The 22,504-nt window shown below is 42.4% G+C and overlaps 1 protein-coding gene across 2 annotated transcripts in view; it reads right to left on the reverse strand.

The window, feature by feature from the left end:
- The window catches only part of DYNC1I1 (dynein cytoplasmic 1 intermediate chain 1), a 211,775-nt gene extending 189,678 nt beyond the window's left edge, over positions 1–22,097 (reverse strand). For both annotated transcript variants that reach the window (XM_044428770.1, XM_044428769.1), the window contains exons 1-4: positions 22,009–22,097; positions 8,615–8,731; positions 4,409–4,523; positions 536–626 (exon numbers count right to left, since the gene is read on the reverse strand). In XM_044428770.1, the coding sequence (XP_044284705.1) occupies positions 536–626; positions 4,409–4,523; positions 8,615–8,722 (314 nt within the window). In that variant the 5' untranslated portion in view covers positions 8,723–8,731; positions 22,009–22,097. The remainder of the gene's footprint in view (positions 1–535; positions 627–4,408; positions 4,524–8,614; positions 8,732–22,008) is intronic.
- Between the last annotated feature and the right edge of the window lie 407 nt (positions 22,098–22,504).

Genomic DNA, 22,504 nt, shown 5'->3' on the forward strand with positions numbered 1-22,504 from the left:
AAGGAGTTGTACTGCTCTCCCACTACATGCAGACAAATACGATGACAGTATTGTCCTAAGCCAGGAGCCAAAGGCCTGCTTAATCAGAAGAAACTGGAGCGAAGACCACTTCGGAGAGCTTTGACTCAGTCTTTAAGAACTGCTGCTGTAAGATAACTCAAGCATATAAATTCGCTTTATCCAAGTTTATTTAATTTGGTCAATCCTCTGTCATGTATCTTTAGCCAGGGTTTGAATATCCTATAGCCCTCACGTGGGAACAACAAAACCCCAAGAGGTTATATTATGTAAATACAAACCCAGTCAGATTTTCTTTTTTTCTTTTTAATGAAAGTTCCCATTTCTCATTTCTACATCATCAGCTATACTCAAAATAACCCCATTTTCTAACTGGGCTTGCTATATGGCTCAGCCCTTGGGACGAGAGAGGTTCTGCACCGCCAAAACAGAAAAGCAGGGCGCATGGCATTGACAGAAACGTATTCATGACGAAAGGAGAGAGAATACAGAGCACTGACGGAGCAGTTCACCTTACCTTCCTACAGGTCCCAGGTCTCCTGAATCTTGGCTTCCAGCTTCGCTGGGAGTGCTCACTGATTTCGGAGAGGGAGACATAGGGGTTGGGACTAAATAATGAAAATAACAGGTATCCCATGTTAAAACATGCAGCGACTGCACTGATGAAGAGCAGTGTCAGACAAAATCATAGGCAAGGATCGAGTGATACAATGTTGAATGGCAGGGAAGAGTTTGAAATGAGGAAAGCAAAAGAAGGCAAAAGGAAAGGAAAAGAAAAGGAAGAAAGTCAAGTGAATGCTAAATATTTTTGAAAACTAAAGTTGAAGTGAATTTTAGATTGGTCTGAAAGTAAGTCATGATAATATCAGTATTTGATGTTGGGAAGAAAAAACTTGAAAATAAATATTGAGGGAGTTTTTCTTATGACTAATTTAAGTTTTGAAAGATTGAAGGTAAGAGAAACCTTTGGACTTTTTTAATGCAATGTTAACAATTTAAAGTAATATCTGGGCACGGTTTTAAAGGGATTTCCTTTTCCCTTTGTGTTGCAGTTGTAACACAAAATTGTTACAAAAAATTGCAAAGGAAAGTAAAAGCACACTGAGCAGCAATGTGAAAACTCTTTCAAGACAGAGCAGTTTATTGGGTGTTTGTGATTACTAATGTTCATTGTTTTAGCATTGTATCCCATGATCTGCTATCCTAATTGGCTGCTTGTCAGTTGATCTGACTTCATGGTACTTGCCTTTTAGCCTTATCCAAACATTTGGGCACTTTTCTGCCAGCACAAGAAAAGTGTTAACATCTGACTACATGTCAAAATACCTAGAGCAAATAGTCAAGAATATCCAAGAAATACTAGAGACAATAGATGCTCCATTGACACAATAAATGTAACTTCTGATAAATTAAACTGAGGAGTGTATTTTTCCAGGTCTGCCCAACAGTATGATACCTATGATTGGGTCTCAAAATAGTATTTAGAATGGATTCCTGAAGCAGTCGTGCATCTATCCAATCACTTCTAGTACATCAAGCCAGGATAAAGTTAGGCAATATATGTTTTGTGGGAATAACTTGACAAGCAGTATAGCAAGTCAACCTTCCCTCTCCCCAAGACAAAACGCCTTCCACATGGGGACATACCACAGAGAGGGAGGATGAAGGAAGTGCTAGACTGGCACTTCTGGTCCTGCAGTTGCATCTTGTTTAATAGAAAGGCATCTCCCCTGCCCAGGACAGGCACAGTCTCTTGAGCCAGAGAGGCACTTCTGTCTCACACGAATAAATGTATCAGTACAAAGACCTCCTGATTTCATGGGAAGCCTTTTAACTGGAAATACTTTCTTTCTTCTTTAAAATCTTCTGATGAGGATTAAAGAGGAGGCTAGAGAAACACACCCTAACAATGATTACAAATGGGGCAGAACTTCAAAACTAATCCAATTACATGAAAGTAACTGGCTGGGCCTCCCCAAGCGTGACCAAGATAAAATAAGGTACCTTGCTTATACTGCTCAGCCTGGGACCAGCAGCCAACATGAGATTGCATGACTTAGCTGAATAAACGAATGCCCAGCCCAAAAATAGACAATCTAGCCATTTAAATAAAATATATAACACAATTACTATTTAAAAGTATGTTTCATTATTTTTGCATCTAGAGTAGTACAAGTGTAATTAAAACCTGGAAAACAGCTCTGGTTCAACTGAGTTCAGCTATGGAAGCCCCACAAAAGAAAATGTAAATCTTGAACATGGCATTGACTAGCTCAGCTAGGTATTTTACATCAATTTATTTTTGACTTAACAAAATAAAGCTTTTTGCTAAACCTTTCATGTGTGCTGGCAGAAACACTAATCAAGTGGCTCAGCTGTGGTGTGAAGTGCAACATCTTACATATATTCTCACTAGGAACTGTCACCAAAATGAATTGAAAATGCAAAGGGCATTTATTTTGCACAACAGCCCATTGACAGGAACAGGTGTGAAGGGGTAAGTGACGTGTTCATTGTTTATTTGTTTCACTTCTTTGGCCTTAGTTATGATGGCGAAGGTGAGTTTTGATTTGCACGAATATCCCCAAGTGCAATTGTGGCTTTAGAGCAGGGGTGCAGAACTTCCAGCCTGAGGAGCAACTCTGGTCTTCCAGGGGTCCCTTTTCCTCAACAACTGATCATCTGGTGATTTTCCAGGTTTTGTGCAATCCCCACCACCCCATGTTAAAAAGTTGAGATGCTTTTCTTATGTTTTTGCTTGAAAAGCAGGAAATTCATTTAGCAACAAGAGCTTTAAGCCGAAACATGCTGTTATCTGAGATATTTTAGTCCTTTCCCTTTTCCCTTTGGGTGCACACCATTGCCATGCAGGCCCCCAGGCTTCTCCAAAATGGAATTTGTCCTTCTGGTTAAACATGGTTCTACATCCGTTTTACAGTCAGGGGATTTACCAACTCATTCAACATGGTTTGTTTGGGGGAGCTTTGGGGAAAGATCTTACTGATGTTGCCACTGCCCTCTCCCTCTGGACCTGATCCACACATCTAGCCACCCAGAGTGAAAAAGGTAAGCTGAGATGAGCAAGGATTGCTGTTCCTCCTCTTTTCATTGCTCACTTGCTCCAAGATGGCAGATTAATAGGCAGGGACACACTGCAGGCAGTGGGAGCTGGTGACTCCTATGTCAGTAGGGATCCTTATTAATTGCCGCCTTTATCCTGAGCATTGTAGGAATCACCCATGGTGCTCTATGGTGGGAGCCCAGGTTTGGGGTAGGGTTTCAGCACAGCGGATAGCTGCTATAATGGTTGGAGTAAAAGCTGCAATGGATAAGGAGCCTCACTGACGCAGGAGATACCAGCTTTCCCCAACAAGACATTATGCAGGCTTAATTGATCAGATTCTTAATTACAGAGACAATGACCAAATGTTAATGTATCTTACATATGATTTGAATTCAAAGTTAATTTTAATCCCCCAGATTACTAGGAGATTATCAGTGTCATTAGTATCTAGACTCCTTGAATCACAATGCTATGCGTGTCTGCACTGAAAAATCAGCCTGAAACTCCCAGAGCATGCTGGGAGTTCTAGCGATTTCTTCAGTCTAAATATGCATAGGATTGCACCCTTAGACACTTTTAAGAAAAACAGATTGAAGATGATTCACAACAAAAATAAAACATAGAACACACATTGAACAACTATTGCCTGCTACTGAGGACTATATATTGTGATAGTACAATTAGTAGTGAGCAAAAGTGCTCACCTGGATCCTTTGCTAAACTTTTGGCTCTCCTGAATTATTATACATAAAAAGACAATAGATAAGAAGCACTGAAGGGTAAATAAAGGAAAAACAACACAGACCACTTCTCAACAATAAGGAGTATACACAGCTTCAAACATAAAAATGGCCGGAAAGAAAAGCCACATTTTCCATATGCATCATTAGAGTGGAATGAAGGAACAGTCAAAAGCAGGAGAGAAACATATGGAACAAAAGCAAACTGACTACTGTTTTTATATTTGTTTTCCTTGTTTTAAAGTGCAATAAGGAAAGTGTTTTCAAGGTGACAACTATTTTATATGTAAGAAAATACTAAATGAATGTAGGAGAAACCAAGCCTGTTTCCAGATGGATGGTAAACAGCAGCCTATGGCATGAAACAACTTCAAAATGTGTAAGGAAAGCAACACTGACACGGTGTGGGCATTCAGCCATGATAACAACCAGAAATACTATGAACTGGTTATATGGATGATACGCATGGCATGTAAACAGAACACATCATGTGATGATGAAACAGCCAAAGCAAGAGAAGGCAAAGCATGCTGCAATCAAAGGAATGCAGGAACTGTAACACAGCTGGGTGGGTTTTTCCAAGTACCTAGAGGTGGTTCTGGGGAAATACCAATGCTCTGCAGTAAAGCTTCTGTCTCCCTCCTCTTGCGGTCCAGATCAGAATCTTCCTGAGTCGGCTCTTTCTTCTGCTGAAAATCTGCCTGAAATAACAGGGAATTTTTAAAAAGGAAATTAGTAAGGAGAAAGGCACTGTGCTTTGGGGGATCACATACCCCACTTTACCACAGCAATCATATAGTCCGCCACTAAGCTACTCACATTCCCTCTTTACCATGCTGAATACCATCACATGGAAAAGTGCCATGGGTACCCCTAGATGAGGGGCAGGTGTGTGCCACACAGTTGCAGCCATGGCAGGTACCTCTGTGCATAGAGCCACATATCTCCCTACCGCTTTACCTATTCTTAGTGCTGCTCAACAGGTAAGACACATGACATACAAGCAGCAACCTTTCCACCAGGTAAGATGACAGTGGACATTTTGAGGAGCCCATGTTCTCTGGTCTGCCCTGTGCCATCTTGAAATGTAGCAGGAGTTGAAGCTGACAGTGCTTTTCTTCTATCCACCCACAGGAAAAAAGTCATGCCCATTTACTGTCAGCAACAGAAGGACAATTTTAAGATCACAAGTGCAGAACCTCAAGCACAGGGCCAAATGAGGGCCCTCAAAATCTCATGCCCACTTACCGTGCAAACACCAATCCTTTTACGGTTTCCTTACTTTTGTGCATTTTTCCTATTCTAAGAGGTTGGAGTGTTTCTACTATGGCTTAGTTTGTAGCAGCTAGAACTTCAAGCTAAAATATACTGGCATTTATGCCATTTGGCCTCGCCCCTTTTGTGTGCAGCCCTGCTTGCCACTGGAATTGCCTCTCCTGCTAGAGCTACACTGAAATGGAATGTGACCCCCCCCCCAGTCTAAATGAGGAAGGGTCTGTGCCCCTGATTCTCAATTGCATCTCATTGCATCTCAATGTTTTGTAAGGATGTAGTCAGGGGTTTGGATCCTCATCCACTCCCTCCCTGCCTACTGGCATATGCTGAAACACCCATTTCTTCCCACTTTGGGCCTGGAACCTGGCTTCATACAGGAAGCCATGCAGAAGCTTCTATAATAGCTACAAAGAGCCATGAGCGAGGATCCAACATCTAGAAATCCAAGCTTGGAATTCTGTCCACAGCCTCATAGGATTTTTTCAGGACAATCCTATGGCCCCTGAACTGATACCCATCGATGGTGGGATCAACTTCTTGGTCATCGCGAGAGTGAGAGTGTTGCTACAGGGTAACTATATAAAAAGAGCAAGATGGTGAGGGGGAAGAGAACAGCAAAAACCCAAAACAATGTACAACATCAGCTTCTTGTATCAAGTCACATATCCCAATGATTGTATGAAACACACGTACGATATTAAAGTGTCAGTTAAAAGCAAACCAGTTATTAGAAAAGGGATAACAGGTGCTTTAAACTGCAACAAATGTTGACATCTGAAAGAAAAGAAGCATAATCACTTAATGCTTCCTTGACTTTGCATGAAAATGAATATCCGTGCCCTGTCAATTCTCATCTCTATTTCACTAAGTGACTGAATAAAAAGAACTACAAATCCCTTAATGAAAAACCTCACGCATATTGTCAAGGACAAATAAACTAATATGTCAGTCAAACCTTAATAGACTAGAAGATGCTCCAAAGCCAGAAGGCTAAAATGCAACAGCAATTATCCTTTACTTTGCTGAAGAACAATAAGCACAAATCTGCTACCTTAGCAACCAAACTAGCCAGCCATAAAGGAGGAGAGGAAGGGACAGGGTGTAACTAAACAAAACAAAAAATAGCATGCATGCGCATGCACCCCCCCACACACACCTTCTTTGTTCCCAATGCAGAAGCAAACCCACTTCAAATCATTATTTTGCTATCCATAAAGGCATGTCATATTTTCATGCTCATCACAATTAATTAGGTTAATTTCCATCTTTAGCCTAGATCTAAGAGACAACAACTTCAAACTTTTAAATTAATTTATTTCTAAGCATCTTTGTGTACCCCAGTCCTATCCTATTCAATTTACTCAAAAGTAAGTCCAACTGTGTTCAATTGATCTTGCTCACATGTAAGACCATAGAGGATTGCAGACATAATGATGCATTTTTTCTTTTGCCCTTATCTGTGGCTTCACGATTAGAGTACTAACCATAGTTTAATGGAATGTCCTAATCAGCAAACACTGACTGGGTTCACATAACATGACAAGCAATTATTATGGTCTGAACAAAGTAGTGATGATTGGCCATTGTGAGTAATTGCAGTTGGGAACCCAGGCAAGATATAGCTGCCTGTTCCAGAGCTTGTCCCTACCACGTTCGCTCACTGTGCCTTCCAGTCTTGGACAACACAACTCACTGTGGGTTGAGCCTCAAATCAAGCGAGCCACTTGGCCAAAACAACTTTTGCCACTCTTACCCAGCAGCTAGCTAAAGAGCACAGCTGCCCCTGCTTTAATTCAGCTGTCAGAGGCATCCTATTTCCTGCCTTGGGGAGAAGGCAAGAGCCAATGACTGGTTGGGAGGGTGACCCCATTCTCAGCACCACCAAGCATCGACCTTCACCTCCTGCCTGAGAGTTCTGGAACAGGAGGTGAGAGATGGCAATTTGTTCAGTGCTGTTGCCCTGAGAACATGGCAGTAGTGTGGAGTAGATCACAGACCCGTCTCCTCCTCCTCCAGGGATGTCCCCTGATGAAGGAGGCAGGAGTGTGTGATCAACTCCCCCATCTGCCTTGTTGCACTTCAGGGCATGAGCCCTGTTTGAAAAATGGGGGTTCTTTGATCAACTTAGGGTTGTTGATCAAAGCCCAAGTCAACTTAGAACCATGGCATCCTGCCCTGGAATATTATCAGGAAGCATGAGTGGGAAGGAGGGGGATCACGCAAAGCACCTGCAATGAGCTTGATCATTTCCCTGGGCTCATTGCATGTGTTTGGCACTTTCCAGAAACCTATCATGATGATTTAGCATGACGGGTTGCCATTAAGTGTACATCTGCCCTGTGAATTTGAGTTTCTCTAGCAACTAGAGTAGAAATTGACCATCTGAAGTAAGTTTCCAGCTCTGGTTCAGAGGAGCAGCTCACACCATAGTTTGCCAATTTAGACTTCATGGCAAGCAACAGTTAGAGGCCACCATTCAGAGGGTCATCTGAACTAGCCGACTGAGTTCATGCTGAGCCAAGCCCTGAAAGCAGGTGTTTTGGATCCAATCCAAGACTTCATCTTCCCTGTATATCCATTGGGCATGTGCTTAGATATGAATTCCTGTTTTGAGAAATATTGCAAATTACATTTTTTAAAAAGTGAAACATGTGTCCACTAAAGAACGTTCAATGAAATAACCAAGCATCACACATTTTTGTAGTTACTGATGAAGAGCAAGAAATGCTGTGTCAGCTGTGTCATTCATTTTGCAGACCTGGGATTCCACAATGTCTGCACTTAAAGGGATTTGGAATTTAATTGGAAGGGTACATAAATCTACTTGGAATAAAAGGTTTAATGGGAGTAATTGAATGGGAATAGTAAAAGGGTCTTGTATAATGAGGCACTAGAGTTTTGAGGCTTGATAGGAGGAGGAGGGGCTTTTCCTAGGGCACACAGTCCCTTCCTTTGTATGCAGGATCATTCAGGCAGAAGGTATCCTTCTGCCTCCCACCTCATATCTGCAAGCCTAATCACGGCTCCTCCCTTGCAAAGTGGGGCAGTGTGGGCACTGTTACTAGTGGGTGAGTGGTGGGGGGTCGTTTTCCCTCACTGCCTGCTTTTCACCTTGCTCCCCAATTTATTCTCATAATGCAGAATCAGTTTCCTTCAAGGCTGTGAAATATGAGCAAGGGAAAAAAAATCTTCATGGGCAGCAGAAACTGGATAGATAAGTCACATCCTCCTACTACCTGAAACAAATTTCATCCTTAACAATGGTTTATCATTTGTCAGCAACAAAGCTAATCAAGGTTTCTCTTAGTCTGAGATCCAACTACAAGAAGCAGATGCAAATTATGCAATTCCCCCTTAAACTGTGAAGTTTTTTTTTGTTACACATATTTCTTACCTTTTTCTCTTCCATTTTTAATGCTGCATTTCAATTTATAAATACATATTGCTATGTTCCAAGGAAAACAATTCAGAAACAAACATGTGGAAAGATGACTCAACAAATGTAAGCTATATTTACCTCTTTCTTTTTCCTTTCTTCTTCCTTCCGTTTCTTCTCCTCTCTTATTTGAGCCAAGCGTTGCTTTTTGCGTTCAAGCTCTGCTTTTAAATCACTCTTGTCTGACATGATGATTCCCTGTTATGATGTGAAAACAGTACCTATGGTTATTAGAAATGAATGAAAAGGGGGAAATGCAAATCTTTTTTGTATCTTCAATTGTCAAGAGGTTCTGTCACTATAAATATATCTTGGTAATATCGCTGTAACAACTGAAAACTGATAAAAGGATATACATAAAAGTAAAAGCATTAAACCACACAAAATTCTTATTTTTTAAAGAATAGCTTAATCATCTCTGAAAAGCCCAACTTATAGTGTGATGCTTACCAAAGCTCTGCCAAATGGTATAGTTTTGCATTAATTAAGGGCCATGAGAATCTAAGCATTCAGTAATTGCCTCCCATGTTCTCCAACCATTTTGATTGGAAAATGTACAGGAAATAATTCACTGAACTTGTGCAGAGGAAATGCTGGTTACCAGTTAACCATGGTTATCTAACTGAAGCATTTTTTCTCTCCTCTCCACAATTGCCTTAATTGCGGTTAAATGTTTAATTAGCATCAGGACTGGCCCAAGATAGTTTGCTGCCTGAGGCAAAGAACAAAATGAACTACCATTTGGTCAATATTAATATAAGCATGAAGAATTGCAATTCTAACTAACCACTGGTGCTATTTTGCTTAGCTTAGGCTCTGAAATCTACAGTTGTAGGGACTTGAGAGGTACCCCAGGTCAGGGGTCACGATGTTAAACATTACAACTGATGAGCACCTTTCCAGGTTAATGGGAAGAAGGGAACTTTGATCCAGGATGGGAAGAGGCAGTGAGATCAATGTGCAAGCTGTTACAAATTATCAGATAATGGCATCATTACAGATTTAGGTAAAGCATGTCAAGCAGATTCCATCAAACATCCTGAGAAAGCTCAGGGCTAGGACCGATAATGCTGTGTTTCTTTTCTACTTACTTTACGCCTCACTGCTCAAATACACTAACAGAAGCTTAACACAACAGTCAATGTGAATGATATCTACATAGGACTAAAGGCTATTATCCAGTGGCCCCAAAATGAATTCTACAGGGTGACAAGGCCGGCATTGACCAGAAAACAGAGCTGTAACATCCAAAGACATTAAAGTGTCCCTTCAGTTCAATTTGGTAAATATACATTTGCATTTTTCAAATTGCACAGGCAACTTTCACCAGGAGATTTTTTTTTCTTCCTTGTGAAGACTTATCTATCATTGGGACTTGCTTTCTGCAGTGTTTAAAGTACAACCTCACAGGATCCAGTGCAGAGCCAGATTTTATATTTTCAAAAAAAGTGGGGAGAGGAGTAACTATTATTCCACTGTCACAGATTCCTTTATGGAACCTGCCACCATGCAGCACATAGTGTAGGCGAATTCAGTCAGGGTCCATCCAGTTCAATGAACCTGTGTAGACATGCGTAGGATTCCACCATGTAATCCTATGTAAAATTGAGCAGGGACCATATACAATAGGCCCCATTACTGGCATTGTCGTCACATGACACTCATCCCAAACTGTCCTTGTGCTCTTTCTGCCTTTATATCCAGGATATCTTCAGACCCTTCAGGAACACATTTCAGTACAATGGAAATCATACTGTATTCAATGGCATGTGCCCCCACTGTGGTAAATGCATTTTGGGGAAATCCTAGGACTGGGGACTCTAGTCAGTGAAGCTCTTCCTCAGGTCTAAATGCAGCATGACTGCCCACAACTTAAAACCTGCTTTTTCCTTGTTTTTGTTTTCCTTGCTTCCTCCGTCTCCTGCTTTTTGATTCATTAATCCTGATGAAGAGCTCCAGAGAACCAAAAAGCATGCTTTGGTATATTCTGGTTAGTTCTAATAAAGTTATTGCTCATCTGTGAAATTTGTAATTTCTTCTTATAGACCAGCACGACTACCTTTCTTTTTGATGTATGATCTTACAAACTAGTTTTTTAATAAGCTTGTATACTTCCATATCTTTACTGAACTATGTGTAGCTCTTAGAGGAAAAGGCATCTGAGTACAAATTAAAATACCAGTTTTTAAAAAATACCCTGCCTTTTTATGTCTGTGTAAGGTTCCCCCTTCTAATTTGCCCATAACTGAAAACATTTTTAAAGTAATTGAAGTGATTTGTGCAATAGCTCTTGAAGTTTAAAAAGTGCTTCAGTGCAATTGTTAAAAAAATTGATTTTGGTTTAAGCAAATTAAAAATGGCATATTCCAGTGAATGGTCCCTTCCCTGCCCATATGACTCCAAGTGGCATAGATGAAACATAATAGAATGTACACATACAAAAGATCTTAAACCTCCTAAACCTTTAGTACAGATCCTAAAGGAACAGCAGATGGCTTGGAACCACAATACATGATGGAACACCTCCTGACCCCAATCTACTCAGACATTGTAATCTACATTCATGACCTTCCTCTGACTGCCAGTTCCAAGGGCAGCCTGAAAGGAGGATCATCTTCTTAGTGATGTCCCCCAATTATGGAACAATCTCTCCCCTAAGAGATTGCTGCCCCCGCCACCAATACTCTCATATTCTGGCATCACATGAAGACTCTTCTCTACTCCCAGGCAATTGTTGATGGGGTATGTCAGCTGTTTTGAACAGGTCTAGCTTTTGTTGAAATCATTTTGCATACTGAATTTTACACTGCATTTTACTGTATTTGTATTTTTCCTGTATCTGTCGTTGTTATTGAACCCATGTTTATGAACTGTTGTGAACCATCCAGGGAGCTTCAACAATTAGGTGGCACAGATATGAAATTCTCATTATTAGTAACAGTAACAATGGTTGGCAACTGCAAGAAGTCAATTTCTGCCACCTAAAACCCCTCTCCAGGCCACTTAGAAGGGAATTTTTTTTAATGTAGCATGGTATTAAAAGGTTACATTGTGCATTGCATTACATTGTACATTACATTAGACCCTTTTAGCACTCCATGGCTGCTAACGGAACACAACAGTGGTACCTTGGTTCACGAATGCCTCAGCTCACGACCAAATCGGTTCACGAACAAAAATTTCGGAAAATTTTTGTCTCCGTTCACAAACTCCGCATCAGGTGACGACCACGAACTTGGCCATGTTCCCACACGAACACGATCGCGATTACAGCCATCTTCCCCACTCGCGGTCACAGACGGACCTGTGGTCACTTGCTGTGAAGCTTTTTTGTGTGCTTTTTAGCACATACAGTACTGTAAAGTATTATTCAATAATAATATTGAATAATGGCTCCAAAGAAAGTGCAGAGCAAGCATGGTGGTAAAAAGAACGTGCAGAGTGGTAATGAAGGTGACCAGAACATGCAGATTTTTCACCAAAATTGACCCTGCAGCTAAGAGACAAAGAAGAGAGGAAACCCCTGAAGGAGATCTTCCAATGTCCTTATGGAGACTCTCCTTCCAAACAGTAACACCCCCCCCCCGCCCATCTAGGCTAGTGTTCTCCACTGCACTATGCTTTGTTTCTTCGTTGTTCCTTTGTTTCAAATCTGTGTGATTTAAAAAAAATACAGATTGGATTAACCTTATTTACATTGAACCTTATGGGCAAATTTGACTTGGTTTCCAACCAAAATCAGTTTGCGACCATGTTCATAGGGATCAGAACGGATTAACCTTATTTGGATTGAACCGTATGGGGGAATTTGACTTGGTTCACGACCGATTTGGGTCGCATTCCGAATCGTGGAACAAATTAAGTTCATGAACCAAGGCACCACTGTATTTTGTTTGTAAAATGTAATAATTTGAAGGCCCAGTGTAGGACAACGGGGCCACAGCAGGGAGCAAATATGGCCCATAGGTTGTATATTGCCTACCCATGCCCTTAAGTGCAAAGAGTTAATTGAAATACTGTGTGGAAATTTTACAGCGGAAGACCCATGCCTATGCAGCAGTTGGAAACCCTAGTTAGGAACTAGATCCTAGTTCAGATGAATTTAAACTTCTAATTAGCAAGCCAGCATTACACTATGAACACAATGGAGACCCATGGGGATGAGGAATTGATGCAAAGCAACATGTGAAAGAATGTTAAGGGCGCAATTTTATATATCCTCAAACTGAAAAAAAAAATGCTGGATGGGAATGCTGGGAGTTGTTGGGCTTCTTTCTATCTAAACATGCATCAGATTGCCTCCAGAAAAAGTCCAACTTTATGACTCAATTTCTACTTAAAAATCCTGCCCTTTGCTTGTTACCTCGTATGTGGTGCAGTTTTATTACTATAGAAGATAACTGGGACATGCAAAAAAAACCCAACTTGGAGTATGGAATACTACTGTTCATTTTACAAAATAATAATAATAATAAAAACAAAAACAAAAGGCCTCCTTTGCAAAGAATGGAATTTGTCAAGTCTGTCAATAACTCACATTTGTACCCAGTGTACTTTTAGCTATATAACGTGTGGCACATGTTTAGAAAAAACAAACAAACAAACAAACAAAGAAGTATAACTGAATAGACTTCAAGGCTTCACGCTAGCTGATTCCTATCACAGCATACTTTTCCAGTAAAAGTGTTATCCCTTTTTACTCCAGGTATAAGACTGTAGATGAATGCAACTAAACAGGTTGTAATTTTAAATAGCAACAAAAGCTGTCAAAATAAAAATTTGGAATGCGGGCTGTGGCTTCAAAGTACTTAAACAGACCTGCTCTGCGGAACTAAATAGAGTCTGCACTTTTTCCCTCATTAGTAATGTGATCCGCTTTACCTCACGTATGAAAACGGATGGGAAATAATGGGATGGTTTTCCCACAGGCCTTCTCAGCACAAATACGAGATGACATCACCATTTTTGTCCTCTACACAATGCCATCCTGTCTCATCAGCACAATTTTATTACTACAATTTGGGAGACAGTAAAAGGATGAAACAACATTGGTAGACGTTGGCCAAACAAAAGAACAGATAATTTCACAACTGAAATGCTGCAGTATTTTTAAGACTGTAGATCACTTAGTTTCAATGATCTAAAACCATTGTCTTTAAACTTAGCTTAAAATAATTCTACATAAATGTTTAAAACGTTTAACTGCTTCTTGTTGCTGTTTTTCATGAGTATCGAATGTTGTCTTCCCATTCAAAGTCATTTGATCCAGCAAAGAGTGCCCTGAAGGGAATGGAAAGGGTACTGATTTTCTCTGATCCTGTCCACCCCCCCCCCTTTCTCTGCAATTGCCTGCACCACCTTTCACAATCTGCACCTTCAAAAGGTGTCCTTCCCAAGGCACTAGGAAGACACCCCAGAGTTGAGTTGCCTCCCACTTGAGCAGGAGAAGTTTAAAGATGAAGATGGAGCCAGCTGTTGGTCGACCCATCTACAACCTCTTGAGCAGGGGGAAATTGAAGGTACAGATCAGACAGCTGCAAGTGCTTTGGAGTCCTTCCTCCACCACTACATTTCCCTGGCTCCAGGAAACTAATGCACTTTCAAAAGACTGCAAAACACACCTCAGTACCAACAAATTTATTATGGCAGAACCAAGTATACAGTCACCTTAAGTGCCATTTTCCTGGTACTAACCAAATAATCTAATACATGGGCACCTGTTTTTTCAGCCTTTTTAGGGGAGGTTACATACGGGGGGGGGGGGGGGGGCTGTTTCTGCTTTGCCAAAACTTGGAGCTCAGCCAGGTCTGTTAATAGCTCCTTCTGGTATAGGACTGGGGCTGTTCTTGCTATGAAAATACTGATGATTTGAGCCTGAAGATCAGAAAACAGAGCAAACATGGAAGACCAAGAAAATGTTTGGATTGTAGCCACTCCTTCCTACTGACCCCCCACCCACACATTCCCCCAGACAGTCAAGATTCTTCAGCAAAGAAGTATGTTGTGTCCTTGTTGGATTAAGTGGAGTGGGTCTATTCCTAGCATTTTCCCCAACTTTTTCCAGTTCCCTAGATTAGTACTAATGCAAGCCTTCAGTTCCCTTCCCTCCCAGACTCACTGATACTTCCTTGTTATGCGTGGGTGGTACTGCATTGGCTACAGAAGCAATTGCAGCCACAGCTTGAATATCAGAAATACAGGGAACAAGAAGCAGATCAGACAACATCTTAACCCACTCGCAAAGCTTGCACCTTGCTTGATGAAACATAGATCATTGCATTGTTTGAACCCAGCCAAGATAGCATAACAAGGTAAACAACCCACAGTTCACAACCAGGGTGGCTAATTATATATAAACTTCCCTAAATTAATTTTCACAGATATTTACAAAAATCATTTTAAAACTTCGCATTGCTGCTCTTGCAGAACTGCAAACAATCACAGCTATTAGAAACCCTAGTGTGGCTAAGGGATGGAGGCAGCATTCCTGCTGCAAAGTCTTTGGCAACCATATGAATATTCCTGCCAAAAAGCAACTTGATGGCCCCCTAACATACTGTAAAGCAGTGGTGGTGAACCTACATCATGCGAGCAACAGTGGGCACGCAGAGCCCTCTCTGTCAACATGTGACCCAAGTCACCCCATCATCACCCCAACAGCTGAGCATCGGATAACAGTGCACATAGGGGCCACACGCATGCTCGGAGAGGAGTAGCGGCGTCAGGTGGTGATGTGACAAGCCACAACTCATTTGCCACAACTCATCCGAGCTTTCGCATGGCCAGTCAGTGCGCTGCCAAATACACACACACACACACACACACACACACACACACACATATTTGCTTGGACTGGCTGTGAGTTGTTTTTTCTAAACTAAAACCTCAGTTTTCAGGTTTTATTGCAGTGTTGGCACTTCGTGATAAATAAGTGGGTATTGGGTTTTAGTTTCGGCAATCGGTCTCTAAAAGATTCACCGTCACTGGGTTGGGGTTGGAAAAACGAGGTGTCCTGGCATGATTTTGATGGTTGGAATGTGTTTAGAATGGGCAGAAATGTTGAGCCGTGCAGAAAAAGCTACTCAAGAAAGGCTTTTTCAAAATCACATTATTTTCAATGGAACTTTCACCCTATATTAGGGTTAGGGGTAGGGTAGGGTTAAGCCAGTGGTGGTGAACCTATGGCACATGTGCCACAGTGGGCGCGCAGAGCTCTGTCAGCATGTGACCCAAGTCGCCCAAGATCGCCACAGCAGCCCCGCATCGGATAACAGCACACATGGGGCCCATGCGCCTCCTCGGAAGAGTGGCAGTGCTGGGCAGCGACGTCACAAGCTGCAACTCACAAGCCGTGACTCATCTGAGCTTTCACATGGCTGGTCAGTGTGCTGCCAAGGATATATATATATTTGCTTGAACTGGCTGTGAGTTGTTTTTTCTAAACTAAATCCTCAGTTTTCAGGCTTTATTGCAGTGTTGGCACTTTGCAATACATAAGTGGGTTTTGGGTTGCAGTTTGGGCACTCGGTCTCCAAGAGGTTCGCCATCACCACTGTAGAGGGGGGGAGGGGCTCTAAAACATTGCGATTTTGGGGGGAAGCCTGCCTCTCAAGTGTTCCTTCCATTTTGTAAGAGTTCCCTAGGGGACATACAATGTTATTAAGAATTCCCTTGAGTGAGAGGTATAATTCTTTCCATTGATGGTTCATCTGTCATTGGAAGCAATTAACTCACCATCAGCAGCACATCAGGAACAGAGATGAAATGAAGGGAGCTCCTGGGAGACAGGGGCTCCCCAAAAGAATCCTGGGGGTCTTGCTGAGAAAGGGAATTTTCATCCCTGTTTTTCAACAAAAAACACCCCAAGCTTTTAAAACCTCTGACATGTCGGTTTGACAGGTGTCAAATGCTTCAGAAGGATTCAATCTAGTTAGCAGCTCCCTTAGGGGAGCAGCAAGGAGAAGAGGCTCCTTCTTGGCTTCACTGACAGCCCCCCCCCCCACCACCACCACCTGCAGTTGCACACAGGCAGCAATGAACATAAAAGATCAAGTGTTTGCAAATATTTGAGAAAATATTTTTTTGTAGAAAAATATATTGAGTGACCCCACATGCCCACTCTTTCCAAGCAGCTCTCTTGCAGATGGGGTCCACCCAGAATGGGTCATATCATCCAGATTCAAACAACATAAGGATACATAAAAATGAAACATAAGGATGTTTCAACACAAGGACGAAACAATCCTGACTAAAAACCTTGGGTTGTCAAAGCAGCTACTAACTCAAACTTTCCAGCCACTCAAACAAACGCACTGCTGGTTCTCGTGATGCACTAACCCACCATGGGTTGTGAGCCACAGTAAGCTGTTGTGTTGCATAAATCCAGTAACTGTTTAAAACACCGTTTTGTAAAGTTATGCAAAAATCAACTGTTACTATGGCTGATCAGCAACTGTTTCTAAGTTCTTTATATGATTCTAGAATATATGCAATTCAGAAAACATAATGTACAACGTTTTTTACAAAAATCAGACCGTGTAAAAATTGCAGATGTTTCAGTTTAATAAATCAATAAGAGTTTCATATTTGCCCTAGTTAACAATTGAGCCAGTAACCTCATTGATCCTTTTAGTGGTGGCCTAAATGTACAATTATGAGGGAATTTCTTACTTGCCCAGTATGGGAGAATTGAATGCACTTTCTATCAGAGAGGAAGGACACAGAAAGGTTAAAATTAGGAAGGCTCCTTCTTTTCTTTCAGGTCTTTCTAAAACTGTATTTTGCAAACATCTTTACGAAATACTAAACACTTTTATCAAATTCAGACTAAAAAAATCCAATAAATTCTAAGGGTGCCTCATGGCTAATGGGGCAGTTTGAATGAATTGCCTCCAAGCACTTAAGAAAGTGCAGCAGGCAACTGGCAAGCCTATCAAGCAGTGTCTGTGTTTATATGCCATAGCTATCTTTTCCTAATATTCTTGTGATAGCTGTAGTATTTTACAGTATTTTAATATACATTTTCCATATTGGGCATAATAGCTCCACCCTGTAAATGCTTCCCTTCTCATATCACAACACTACCCAACCAATCAGATCACACAACCTTGGGGTGGGGCAGAGGCATGGTCCCAGGGCTTGTTCTCAATGTAATTCTGCTTTATACAATGCATGCACAAACAGGCTACTGAGTCATAGGTTGTCATGCCCTACTAGAAGTAGTATTCATCTGAGGAACAAGAACAGTGGGGAACCAGCATGGTAGGCCCAGCCAATGCCAGGAAATGAAGTCGTCTATTCCACAGATCTACTTATATGCACAGAAGTGGCCCTGAAACACTTGTTCCTTGCTTGATACTATCTCTGAAATCTTGTGGTGTAATGGTTACAGGACATGTTCTGCAATAAGCAAGTCTCCATGGCAGATGTGCTGAGATTCTAAGCGTACAGGTCAACAGTGTGGAAAGAATTTCCTGAAGGGGAAAATAAGTCACTAACATGGAAAAACAAATCTTGGCTTACCAAGTGTACTGAGGACATAACAATGTGGCAAAAGCAAATGAATCTGTCCAGTGGCCATTTGGTAAACATGGCCCAGGAAAGCATCTTTTACTTAAAATGGACAATTGTACTGTATCAATCATTTGGGTCACAAAAATAAAAAGCACAGGTCATATTATAGGTTGCTTATTTTAGGAAAGGCAATTAAAGAACAAAGTACAACAGGAAGAAAATTTTAAGTATCAGAGGAATGTACCAAAATCCAACATATTTCAGATGAAATCACTCTTGATCAGGTATATGCTTGATATTGTTTTATAATATGCTTATTTGATTTCTGTCTCCATAAGCCCCAATTTTCTTTTCATTAGACAAATTCATTACCCATTTGCTTGCTTCCATGAAAGCCAACTGTTTTGTTCACAATTTAATGATTCTGGTGAAATGGACATACTGTTTACCTCCAGAGCACCACCATTCTAACTCAACTAGTTATTTTAATCCAATATTCAGGGACATTTTGCATTTCTATATAATGTAAGCCACTTAGAACTGTCTAGTTATGCTGTATTGTAAATGCGAAGAAAGTGAACCTCAACTAAATTAAGCAATTCATAGGGCTAATTCATGTAATCACCTTGTAATTAGCTATTCCAAACATAACTTTCTGTGCAGGAAACACAACACCTGTCAATGGAGGCCAAATGAAGTTAAGTGTAGTGGATAAAGGGTTCAAATGAATCAGAAACACCTCTCTGAAGAAAATGATCATTCTGTATTTACCTCTATAGCTAAAACTACTTACAATCTGTCAACCATGGCTACCCATCCTGAAAGTTAACAGAAAGATAACAAAATTGTTCCTCTCCACTGCATTGAGTGCCTCCTTTCCTACTAGCTGAGGCTCTTTAAGAAGCAGTACGGAATTGGTGATGTGTAAATGTGTATGTAATGAATGTGGCCAGACAATTTCACTGGAGCCACAGACAAGCAATCAGTTGGATCCTCCTATTTTGGAGGCCCCACACACTGATGGCATGCAACCCCCTATATGCTTGTGCAGAACCAGTTCAGTCCTTAGGTTAAAAGAAGGCCCTCATACCTCATAATATACCAGGTTATAGATCCAGGCAAGCAGTACCAAAAGGATAGTAAAAGGGATGATTGCGCAGCTGAGTGCTCTACTGAGACACAATTCTAGAGATGAGATTTTCACATCCCTAACAGTTGCACAGAAGGAAAAATAGAGAGATCCTTCCATCACAACGCTGCAGAGACCAGACAATATGTAAATTCTCCCAGAAGAATAGCATCACAGAAGCTTAAGGTGGGAAAGAATCTGGAGATCATCCAGTCCACCCACTACTGAATTCAGAAATATTTTAACGACAGACACCATGACAAATGGCTGACCAGGCTCTACCTAAAAAACCTCTAATGAAAGAGTTGTGTGGTGTTGAGCAAGAGGGTAAGGGGAGACTGTTCCCCCACTTGCCTTATGCTACAGCCTGGAATTTTCCCGGATAGCTGAATGGCTGTAGAGCCCTGCAGCAGACACTGAGTGAAAGGTTAGCTAAGAAGCAAGGTAGTGAAAGAGGCCAATGTCTGAGCTTACACTACAATGGGTCAAGGCTACAAGAAGAAAAGGGAGAAGCACAGGCAGGCAGTAAGGTACATGAGATCAGGCTAAAGCAGGGGCAGCTGCGATAGCAGACAGAGCCGAACACAGCCAGCCAGATACGTTATGCAGCACAGGAGCAGAATCAAGGAATCCAAGGAATTTCAGTGTGGAGATTCAATCACAAGGCAAAGTAGAAGACACCAAAGCAGGAGGGGCATCACTTCCAGCAGTGGCTAGGCAGTCCCTGAAGGCTTCTGACATCAGTGCCTGCTGAGCCCTACCCAGGCCTCAGTTGTGGTATACTGAAGTTCCCCTGTCAGAGCTCTTTCCACAAGAAGACCCTTCCCCTCAAGGGGCTCCTGCTGCAGCCTGGCACTTTCACGAGGGTCCCTGAGTTGGGCCTGCCTCTCTTGGTGCCAACACTCTGTGGAACATGGAAGGTGCTTAGCCCCCTCCTCTTCCTGCGTGGCTGCGTCCCTCATGGCCTCAGGCCCTGTGGTGGGGCAAGTCCTGAGAGGAATGGGGCATTAGCCTCCTTGGGGACTTGAACTTTTCCTCCTCAGAGGAGGATTCAAGTGAGGGCATTACAGCTATAAAGAATACTTCTTACCCGAGCGTGGAGTCAAACTGCCTCAGGAGAGAGTGATGGGCCACCAATGTGGATTGCTCTGAAAGAGAAATCTATCTAGGATACAACTCTTAATTGCTGTGCGTAGCTTCCAGTATCAGAGGCAGATGTCTCTCTTTACCAGTTGCTGTGGAACATGGGCAGAATAGTACTTCATGCATGTTGTACATGTGGGCTTCCCACAGGGAGCTGATCAGCCATGGTATGAACAGAAGGACTGGACTAGGTGAGAATCTGATCCGATGTAGCAAGCTTTACTTATGACCACATGCTTTTATGCCAATGGTGATTCCATCGCCAGTAACCATCTATTTGACTGCCAAACAGTGCTTCAAATTAGGACGTTTCTCTGAACATTTAGCCAAAATCGGTTTCCTTGCCGAACAGCATCCATCTTCAAGATTTCAAACCCCTAAAGGATAATCATCTACCATATCTTTTGAATAAAAGCACCACAGTTGCCTTTAAAATTTATTCTGGAGTGATTTACAAACTTAAATAAAATAAAATGTTATGATTCATGATGAGATTTAAACATTTTTGGAGAATCCAAATTATTATATTTTATTCTGCACCCAATCCTATGTTTAGACATACATATCTAGAAACATGGCTGGCTAGGGAATGATGGGGGTTGTAGGAATTTTTTCTTCTTTAAGTATGTATAGGATTAGACTATTAATCCTTTCTAGGAAGTTAAAGACAATACTGAGACATACATTAACAGTGCAATCCTATTCAGGTCTAATCCAAAGAAAGATACATTACATTCAATGGTGCTTAGTCCCATGCAAGTACGTTTAGTTATCTGAGATAAGTACTTTGAATTAAATCTTACTTGTTCTACCCAAGAAAAGTATAGGATTGCACAGTTACATTTGGCAGTAGTATTAAAACACACACATGCGCCACCCGACTCCTTAATTTGTCTTTACTTGAATTTATTCTAAGTCGGAAATATTGGAGGATATTGCTGTCATGCCTGGCTTACTCAATGTATCAGCCACCTGGTTTGTTTCAGGCTTGTTGTTGTTTGTCATCTAACAATTTCCTGGTGTGGCTTAACCCCGTAAGCACCAAAGCAAACTAAGTCATTCCAAAAATAGCAGCAATTCTTTTTCTCCCCAGTGGCACAGCAGGTCCTTGTTTTGGCAATGCACAACCAAGACAGATGAGCATTTGCCCGAAGCGGAGACACGGCTTGTTTAAAAGCAGCATCTAAACTGCTGAAATCCCCCGATGTGATCCCCGCAACTAGCCTAGCCATCTTGTCTTCCTGAGTACTTGGGCCAGTACAGGCTGGATCCCAAATGCCCCAGAGATTTTGGGGTGGGAGAGCATCTGAGAAGGCAGCGGATGCTGCCTTGGAAATAACATTCCCAGTATTGTGCGTCTGCCTGCTACACCCTCCTCCTCAGTAAGAACTATTCAGGAGCTTTGCATGAACCACGTCCTTCCCAGCTGATGCTCCTGTGACAAGACTGAATCACAGAAAGGGAAGTCTTCGTTTGCATCCAGGAAGCTGCGGCTGGTGCTCCCCCCGCCCCCCCCCCCGGCTCTGCAAACCTGTATCCAGGCAGCTCAGCCCTGGGGGGAAATGGGTTTGTTGCAGCATCTCTCCCCATGGCTCGGAGGGCAGGGAAAGGGGGATGGGGGACAGAGAAACGGGCAGGCTGGCATTACCCCCAGGGATCCATATGCACAGCCAGCAGCTGGCATTATTACCTTGGTCGAGGAGCCCTAGCCTCGCGCTCCCTCCTCCTCCTCCTCTCTCTCTGCTCCGCACAGCCTCCGCCAGATGCGGGCACGACGCGCTGGGCGCGATGCCGGACCCCTGGCGGCTCCCGGGGCTCGGGGGGTGATGCTTTGCTGCCGGTTCTGGCGCCCCGCGTCTTGCTGCGGCGTGAGCCGGCGATGGTGCCGCCGCCGCCGCGAGAAATGTGCTGCCTCACGCTGGCCTGGCTCCTCCCCGCCGCTCCCCTCCCACCTCGGCCCTGACACTGACTTCTCTTCCCTCCACTTTGCTTCCCTCCCCTTGGGGCGAGTCAGCGCCTAAGTAAGGCAGCCCGGCTCAGGACCGCCTTGGTCCTGGGCCTAAAGCAAGTGGGCATCAAAACCAACAGCAACACGCCAGAGCGTTGTGAAACCTTAAGAGATGTTCCGATTCATCATGGAGCGAGCGCCCATGGCAGATGCTTTCATGAAGGTGCGGGAAAGGTTG

Source organism: Varanus komodoensis, unplaced genomic scaffold (assembly GCF_004798865.1).
Source record: "Varanus komodoensis strain SLA01 unplaced genomic scaffold, ASM479886v1 scaffold2, whole genome shotgun sequence".
NCBI lineage: Eukaryota > Metazoa > Chordata > Lepidosauria > Squamata > Varanidae > Varanus > Varanus komodoensis.